The sequence below is a fragment of the Saccostrea cucullata genome, unplaced genomic scaffold (genome assembly GCF_032062105.1).
Source record: "Saccostrea cucullata isolate Sc308-1 unplaced genomic scaffold, CSIRO_AGI_Scuc_v1 ctg8496, whole genome shotgun sequence".
Taxonomy (NCBI): Eukaryota; Metazoa; Mollusca; class Bivalvia; order Ostreida; family Ostreidae; genus Saccostrea; species Saccostrea cuccullata.
This window is the reverse complement of record NW_026926699.1, coordinates 1-10,000: the sequence shown is the minus strand read 5'-3', so window position 1 is coordinate 10,000 and position 10,000 is coordinate 1. Positions and strand designations below refer to the sequence as shown.

Sequence of the window (10,000 nt, the reverse complement as noted above, 5' to 3'; positions counted from 1 at the left end):
AAAATTGAATTAAATTACGTAGAAGTGTACTTACAGTTGCTTATAGATCCTTCATTGGTGTCATTTGTAACATATGTAACCTTTCACAGGTTATGCTCCTGTAATTGTCACAGTTTTAAAATGTAACAATACAGTCATAGTATATTCTAAAACCAATTTTGATTCTTTTCTTAATTACTGTATCACAAGACTTTATAATTTAATTTTGCTGAGGTAGTTATAAGCATTAAAATTATGATGAATGTTTATTTCCTTATCCAGACAAATTATCACCTGCTTTTTACTGAAAATGAATCCTCAGTGTATCTTCATAGTTTGAACTGTATTGGTACATCTGAAAAAAAATTAATTTATTATTAATTATTTAAATAAAATAAATTTGCATGAATACATTATATACATATACACGGGCATATTATTTATATATTTTATTAAAGTGTGTAAATATAGCTTAAGTAAATTAAAAATTATGTTTTTTTTTCACAGTCAAACTGAATATAATGCCTTATAATATGCATGTGTTTGCATCCGTCTCTAATTTACACACAATTCCCCTGTTCCCTAAATACACTTTAGCACCCCCCCCCCCAAAAAAAAAAAACTAACACACACACACACACTAAACAACAATGTAGTCTGCACCCGAAAACACATACCCGGTATTAATTTTTTTCATTGCGTACACACAAACCTCTATATTTTTTTACCTGTGCCTAGGGTAGAACCATTCCTATTGATTTCCGGTGGCCGTATCCACTGCTTGTTAATGTTTTCTTCCATTTGCATCATAACGTATGGGTTTTCAAAATAGATTGAATCCATCCCTCTCGTCAGACATAATAAATTTTGTTCCAATATTTCACAAGACCTGTCTCTTTCATTTTCATTAATTGATTGATGACTTACTTTGTCACTCACAACTTAATTCCATTTTAAACAGTTGAAAATACATCATTTTTTCATATTGTTTATTACCCTGGTGTCTGTTTTGCCTCATGTTGTTAGAAAGTTCTTTTGACAGGAGAGTCAACCATTTTTGGTCTTTAGTGCAAAAGAGTCAGCAAAGGGAAATAACTCTCGGTCAATTTTCATGAAAAGTGATGATTTCAGGCGATTGGAAAACAACATTTAACTGATTTACCCACCTCAAATCTTTTTGTATCTTTTAGATCTAAGTTCTATCTTACTGAAAAAAATCTTTTATATCAGTTGAAATTGCCTGCAAAAATTTCTATGCATGTGAAGAAATAGGTACCTTTGTATTCATTTTATGACAATCTTCGTGTAAATTGATCTGTATTATATTATAAACCTTGAGTTAAATTGAATAAAATTGTTATGCCAAGAAACTTTGATTACTTAGCTATAAAATGAGACCCATGTTACGTTCTCAACTTTTCTATGCTTAAGAAGTATGGAATTATTTTGCATGGTGATGACAATTAGGTCATTTTCGCCATGGCAAAATATTTCAAGGCCGTTGCTATGGAAACCAAGGAAGCACTGTCCAAAATTTACCCACCTATATTCTTTATATAGGACACTCTTTAATATTATATTGATAAAATAAAATTCCATGATAGTGCGTGGCCAAGCATATTTGGTCCTTACAGAGAATTGATGTTAAGTTTTAAATGTAACGGCGAAAAAATATCGGAATTTTTGAAAGCATGCATGTGCACATTTATTTCAAAGTTTAGGTGTTATTCTCAAATGTTATTCTTGAAATATTACATGCATTTATATTTACCTGAGTGAAGAAATACACTTATGGATGGAAATTGGGTGATGAAAATTATCTAAATCTCAGATAATAATCATTTTTTGTGAAAAATGAATTTTGCCATGTACAAAACCAGCTTTGCCTGTCAGTTTGTTTTGACAAACCTTCCAACATGCATTTTTTGTATGTCCAAATTGTATATACTTTATGTAACATGCATGACACATGTCATAGAAAACCATATAATGTCCTTGGCATTACTAACCGAGTTTTGGATCTGTGTTCCAGTGAGTTTCTCGGCCTGATGTTTGATGCTGATAGAAAATACGTGTTCCATTAGAAGTGAAGCGATCGATCTCAGACAATATGCGATGAACAGATTTAAGTGAAGAGTTCTTATCTTTGATCGTGGTCTTTTAGAACCTATACTAAAAAAGGAATTTTAAAGTTGATGTCTTATTATTAAAATTTATAAGTATATTTTCTTATACAATAAACAGAATTTAAAATATATATTTGTTCTTTGTACTCAGGAAATATCCCGGTGATCTCCCCTTAACTTTATTTGTGTTATATACTTATTGTCATTTAATAAATGACAATTCTCACTCAGTATACATTGTTTTTTTATATTTCAACTATTGGGGTAGTCTAGCCAGATCACTAGGGTTACATAAATATACATGTACGTATAGTAGCATGCTTTTGCCTTTAATATTCACCTGTATCTGTGTTTAAGGAGCATAACCACAGCAATAATTAATGATATAATAGACAGCGTATAACCCGCCATAGAAATAGTCTGTATGTGATATAGGTTTGTCTGAAGAAAAAAAAAATAAAATCTTAATAAAAATAGGCAATATATATGATACAACATTATAATAGATGTTATGCATTAAAAAAAGTATGAGTACATGTTTTTATACTATCTCTTTCTCTCTCAATTCAACATCCCTTTTGAAGCAAAATCGTAAGAAAGTATTCTTGCCTGCCAAATTCCTATATCTATAATATGTTACTAGTAACCTGATACTTTATTTGTTACTCATCTCTTTAGGTTTGCCCGATCACGACAAGGCGCCCACTGCGGGATTAATCAGTCTAAAGGAATGCTTTCTCCTTCAACCAAGGTTCTTGAGTGCCATCTGTTTTCAAAGGCCGTTTTGGCTCCGCTTACAATCTATATAGTTTTTAATTGATTTTTAAGCTTGATTACCCTTTGTTATCTATATAATTATTCAAAATTATATACTATATTTTAAGGAATTAAACAAAAAAAATTAATTGATTTTAAAGCTAGATAACTATGAGCGGCGGAAAGGGTAAAAAAAAAAGGCGTTCATGCAAAACTAACAACTAATTTTATAAACATAATGAAATACAAAACAAACAACCTTAAAAACAAAATCAACAGACTCGTTTGCAAATCAACAGACTCCGATGCAAAACCAACGATCACCAATGCAAAACCAACGATTATTCACTGAATTGTCGCTAGATGGCGCAGAAGTTTTTCTACGTCATCATTATTTGTGTACTTTCATAGGAACGTAAATCCTATGAAATTATATCAGGATCCAATTGGCAAACCTCGGAATGTATTATAGAATATATTATCGATATCGAAATCATATAATTTTTAGTATATCCATAGACCTAAATCGTTTTAGGTCTATGGTATATCGGAATACATATAATAGGGGATCATATACTATGTATACATTATTAGGAAAATCAGTAGTATATGGGGCCTGGGGGCACAGAGTCTGCAGGGGGGGTGAAATTGAATTTGAGCATGAATTAATTTTATGGCCATTTAGAGAGCATAAATTGCATTGCGGAACCATTTTCTGTGTTAGTCAAAATGCACATAGGACAAGGTTTATTGCGCATACCATGGCAAAGATGCCACTTGACTACACCTTGTACAGGAGAACATTTAATTAACAGTGTAAATTTTTTTAACGGTTTCAACTATACTGAAGGGAAAAAGAAACGCATAGTAAACTTTTGAATAAAATTAAAACTATCCTTTCGAATATGTTTTCCAGATTTATTATCAAACATTTTAATTCATGTTTAATCAACAAGTTACCAAAATCTTGTGAGACTTTGACTGAAACTTCACGAGTTATTGCATGATATTGATATGTCGATACACTCCCCCCCCCCCCCCCCCCCCCCCTTTATAAAATAAAACAAATTATCATCATCTCCCTTGCGCATCAGTAACAGCTTTGATTATCCTGTTCATCAGAGCATTTATCTTTCTTGTATCATATAATTCATATATGTACAGGCGCAGATCCTGGCTTTTTTTTTGGGGGGGGGGGGGGGGGTCCACCCAGTAAAAACAATCTAGCCCATAATTTTCTTGACAAGCAAAAAAAACAAATAAAGCAAACAAATAAACAAGCAAACAAACATAAACTCCTTTTTATAAACATGAAAAATCCATTTTGGGGAGGGATGGGGTGAAGTTAACTTTTAAAGCTTCATACATGTGTAGAGACCTAGTACTTTAGCCACTTAGCATATTCGCTTATTTGATGAGGGGTCAGCGTTCATACGTACTTTATCTAAGTATCTGGGCAGTATACTGTACAATAAAATGATTTTATATGAACTTATTGAAGAGTGTAAGGGGATTTTTTTCTTTCAATAAAATTCTCTTGGGGAAAAATACCAATATCTGCTTCTGGTTTCTTGTAATATATTTACAGTCGTTTGTAGATGTCTTGCTGCCTCAATGTTTGAATTTCTAAAAGTCCGACATGATGCTATCATCTGAGGTTTGCCAAATGGATTTAGGATTTGGACCCATACCACAATTAGCTTACATATATGTTTTTTACTTATATAATAGTAAAAACATGTGCTTTGTTTTCTTTGTAACTTTTTAAAAAAAGATTCATTTCCAAAATATTTTTACCGCATGACAGAGCAATGCAGGCACGTAGCATCTCGTTTTTGAAAGGGGGGGGGGGTAGCCAGAGAATTTTTTTATCTGCTTGAAAAAGTTCACGAGAAAAAAAAGGGGGAACTTGCCCAAAGTCTAAAATCAACCAGATTTTCGCGATCGATTAACATTTCCTATAGTAGAAGTAAGGTTGGGGAAAAAAGGGGGGGGCAGCCCCCTCCTGTTCCTACGTGCCTGCAATAAAATATTCACATAAAAATAGGGATGTTCAATGTGGAAATTCCTGGTTATTAATAAACTTCTGACGTCATGGCCTCCGAATAGCTCTCGCTTGGCTTAAAAAACCAAATGACCTCTCATTTCAATAATTTTTCTATGCATAATTTATGCTTGAAATGCACCTTGATGCATATCATTGTAAACTTTGGACATTAAACTTCTATTCTAAACCCAGAAAAATCATAAACATGTGAAGCTGTTTTTATTTTTATCATCGAAAGGGAGGCATACGAATTTCCTTCATGTGCTACATTTCAGCCTTTTGACCTTCACTCTTTAATTGTGGCCCTGATCCATTTACCTTTCTATGAAAGTACAAAAATAATGATGACGTAGAAAAACTTCCGCGCCATCTAGCGTTAATTCAGGTAATGTATGTTATTTTGCACGCCATCTAGCTAGCGACAATTCAGTGAATAAGTGTTGGTTTTGTATTGGTGATCGTTGGTTTCGCATCGGAGTCTGTTGATTTGCAAATAAGTCTGTTGATTGTCATCTCCCTCGGGAGATGACACATTAAGATTGTATGCCGGAAGCGAAGTCCTAGTGTAAGCCTCCATTAATCTTTCGGGAATCCTCGAGTTTTACAATATCTCAAGTGAGAATCTACACAAGGAGTTCCAAGTAGCATGTACACTGGTTTCCTTTTAGAAGAACTAGCTAAAAAGTGTGTGATCTACTTTCGGTTTAGGCCTATTTGAAGAAAGCCAAGGAAAATTTAGAAAAGAAGTACGATGCTTATAAATATCTATAGGTTCGGTGTGTCGTATCTATATATATTGAATCTCAATTTTGAGGCCACCCGAGGATCACCGACTGTCAGTTTGATGATGATGCGATTTTTCTAAATATAGATTGAGATGTAAACAATGAGCGCTAAAGAGGCCTTATTATTCAGAAAGAAAACAAGCTGCACAGAAATCAAAGAGAGTCCGACACACATCGCCTGGGTGGTGGGGGTTCGTCAAAATATACATGTGCACTGTACATGTATGTTCTCATGCATAGTCTTCTTGGTTATTGCGTAAATGATGGTCAGAACTTAATAGAGTCTCCTAACTATGTCAGCGCATGTGTAAAGATCCTCTGCGGCTTACGCGTGGATCCAAGAATTCACAGATAAACAGCATCAAATTTAAAACATTCATATAAGTAATCGCATTAACTGATATGGATTGATGGTGAAAACTCTAATTATTTGGTTTATTAGTCATTCTATAAAATTGCAGTTATTTTTTTAAAAATAATACAAGTCTGATTAAGCGATCGAATGTATAAAGAGTAAATTAAGAAACTTCAGAAATTAGAAGCACATATTATTAGCGGATACATTGATGTCAAAAAGAAACTAAATACACTGGAAGATTAAAGATCACACAGAATCAATATGAGTATTTTCTTGTATGTCTAATTCTATTCCTTTTTAAGGAGTTTTCATGTTTATAATTAAAGAACTTGCAATGAATCATTTTCTTAATGCAGTTTTAATTGCATTAATGGCAACAAAGACATCAAATCATTTTCTCCTATATTATTGAAATGAGGCCAAAATTATAATTATACAGAATTGTTTAAATTTAGTATGCAGAAAAAAGTTTACTCTCGTAAGTTCAGAGTTTCCAAATGAGGACTCTTTCCAGATAATTTGAAAATACTTAATTTTGGTAGAGAGCATTTAAATGTTATTACTTGCCTAATTTTAAAAGCACGTGTGCGTTATTTCTTTGGATAATGTAAGTGTGTATAAAACGAAGGTTTCATATTTTAAGACTTATGTGCTTTGCAAGTTAATGCCGTTGATCATGCTGATGGCAGTTTTCACTATCTTGTGCTTTATTTTGACAGTACCGTGTGCATGTGCTTATATTTTATAAAGCCAAAAACTGAATTACCGGTATTAAATCTTATGGATATTTTAGACACAAAATTTCACAAGATACAAATGACATTCATAAAGTGACAAATAATTTTTTTCAAAAACATTATTTTAGTATCAATAGTTCAGTGTGAAATGCTTTCGGAATATATGAATCATGATATTATTCAGATACATGTAATTTAGGAAAATCGAATCTACAAAGCTGTGCCCTAGCTCTTTTAACCCTGTATTGTTGTAATTGTTCACTGCAACCCCCCCCCCCCCATCCACACTGTTTGTTGAAGTATATAGTCATGTACTTCCCCCCAAAAAGTTAAAATATTTCCTTCCTATCCACAGCATAGGATTTTGGAGTTTGATCATTACTCTTTTTTCCCAATCTAAAATTGTTCATGTAAACTACCACTACCCATCCCTAGAGGAATATAACTGAGAAAAAAAAGTTACACTTTACTGTTTATTCTTTGACAGTAACGAAGCCAAAGAGATGACATTTCAGGCTTTCTAGAAAGCCAAACTTGTTTTGTTTTTAAGATTGTTTGTTTTGTATTTCATTATGTTTATAAAATAAGTTGTTAGTTTTGCATTAACGTCTTGTTTACCCTTTCCGCCGCCCATAGATAGCCCTTTGTTATTTATATAATTATTCAAAATTATAATATTATATTTTAAAAAAATTAAACATAAAAAATGCCCTGAAAATTTGATTATCAATATGTTAAACTTAGGTTACGCGGAAGCTACCAGAAACTAGCTATGGAGATTTTAAAAAGGGAATTATGCCCTCATGTACTTTTCTGTTGCGGAGATAATTTGAATTAAAGTTAGAAATGTTGTATCATTAATTAGTCCCATCATATACCTATTTCTGGGCTAAATAAAAAAATATTACATCTTTCAAAAGTGTCCAGTAGAAAATTTATTAGCTTACTTTTAATAAATTTTGATTGGCTTCACTTTCCATACAATTGTGGGAGTCTGCAGTCCAGGTAGTGTTTGTCTCTGGATTCTGGTACCACGTACCATCATTTGTACAAGTCTTTTTAGCAACACCTATAATATACAGATTGCTTAATTTTAATTATAAAATTTCAAGGAAAGCCCAAACTTATCAGAAACCATAATAATGAGATATAGTTTTATGAACTTGGGAAAGCATCAATTTTAATTTGATTTTTCTTTAAATCAGAACAGAGTACATTACACGAATATGAAACCTTTAAAAAGTATTATTTGAGATTTAAAGTGTTCATTTGACTTTTGGTTTTTCATTTACCATTGAAAAATATAAAATAGGAGACTCTCTTACATGAACTTTCAAGAATTTCTGATCTGTCAAGATTATAAATTGAGAACAAACTTTTAAAATTATTTTAACTTAGAAATCAGTATACTGTATACAGGGTAATTTTCGCCCCCGTTTTATTTTCGCCCCTTTCGCCCTAGCCTCATTTGGGCGAATTTAAAACGGGGCGAATTCATATAATACTGTATAAGTACTTAAACAAATTTTTGACAGGGCGAATTTAAAACGGGCAAAATTGTCCGCAAGTGTGAAAGGGCGAAAATAACCCTGTATATAGTATGTTTACACATGAATGTTATACATTTTGTTTTCTAATACGTTGATAAAATAAAAGTCAAATAAACTTATAATAATGTTAATTTTTACTTTTGATGTTTTTTTTTAGTTTATGGGTTTTGGGCCTCACCACTTTAAGCAAATACATTTTTTTTAAAAAAAAACTTAAGTTAAATATTTAATTTTTTAATATGAATTACTGTGGTTTCATCAATTTTCGTTTGCATCAATTTTCGCGGATTTTGTAAAACGGGTATTTTCGAGAACACGTAATTTCATGGACAAAAACATTGCCTATACAAATGAATATCATACATGTATTTCTTAATTCAATGAACATTTGAATTCGTGGATCTGTTCAACAACGAAATCCTCGAAAATTGATGCTCAACGAATATTGATGAAACCACAGTATTTAATATTCAGATTTGTGATCAGTTTATAAAGAACTTACCGGTATAATGTAGTATGAAATAAATTTTTAGATCCGGACTAACCATTGATGAGGAATCTGTCTATGTAACTAGGGCATGGTGCCGAAACAGTGGTTCCAGGTTTGGCAGACTTCCAACACATTATATGATCCCAGATAGGTGGACATAGTAATTCTGTAAAAAGAAAAATTAAAAAGTCAACTAAATGTATCCACTGATATCAATTGTATTAATATATAAAATGCCATCAGGTGAATATAAGCTAGAGGTCTGTAAGAAGTCAACAAAATTTATCTACTGGGGCAATCTTATTATATGATTCAAAACAGATGGTTTTTGAAAATCTGATTTTAAAAAAAAACGTCCACTAATTATTTACTGATATAAGTCTCATTATATGATCCCATACGTGTGGATAAAGGAGGTCTGTAAAAGAAAATTAACTAACATTTTATACTGAAATCAACTAAATTTATCTACTGAAGTCAAATGACTACAAGCATCAATCTTATGATATGATCCCATACATGTGGATAAAGAAGACCTGTCAAAAAAGTCAACTAAATCTTCTGATAAAAACTCATTTAGCAATGAAACTGCAAAGAAATCATATTCTTTTATGACTTAAAGTAATCTTTTCATTATTAAAGTTTCACCAAATCTCTTGTAAAGAGAAATCGGGCATACAGAAGGAAATAAAATTTTGAAAAGGGAATTTTCAGAAAAAAATTAAATACTGGGTGAAGCATCAGTGTTTGTGTGATAATAAAATTTGTAGATTTATTTGGCCACCCTTAACCATGATTTTACATCTTAACAAACAATTATTTTTCCTACATTTTTCAATACTATGTCTGTATCTACGAGTTACCCATTAAATAACTTCACCACGAAGAAATAAAACGTTGCTCGCCCAAAAACATTTACCCCCCCCCCCAACCCCCAACCCCCACCCCCACCTCCGAGTTAAAATGATTTTACAGTATAAGATAAAATAAATAGGATCTCTGATTACCTTTAGTTGGTCCATGTTTTTGTATCGTTACGTTACAAGTCTTTTCTGCTTCTTCGATACCATGCCATTGCTCAAGTAATGATATTTTATATTCCTAGGAAATAAATAATTTCTTTATCTATGGTCAGCGTAATATATTTACATGTATAAGATTTGAATTTTCTA

At 32.1% G+C, this 10,000-nt stretch overlaps 1 protein-coding gene across 1 annotated transcript in view; it reads right to left on the bottom strand.

The window, feature by feature from the left end:
• Positions 1–9,929, bottom strand: part of LOC134272462 (parathyroid hormone/parathyroid hormone-related peptide receptor-like) — a gene marked incomplete at its 5' end in the record, with an annotated part of 17,793 nt that extends 7,864 nt beyond the window's left edge. Inside the window, 5 exons of the mRNA XM_062754691.1 lie at positions 1,989–2,151; positions 2,446–2,546; positions 7,736–7,857; positions 8,884–8,994; positions 9,836–9,929. Of these exons, the coding sequence (XP_062610675.1) occupies positions 1,989–2,151; positions 2,446–2,546; positions 7,736–7,857; positions 8,884–8,994; positions 9,836–9,929 (591 nt within the window). The remainder of the gene's footprint in view (positions 1–1,988; positions 2,152–2,445; positions 2,547–7,735; positions 7,858–8,883; positions 8,995–9,835) is intronic.
• Between the last annotated feature and the right edge of the window lie 71 nt (positions 9,930–10,000).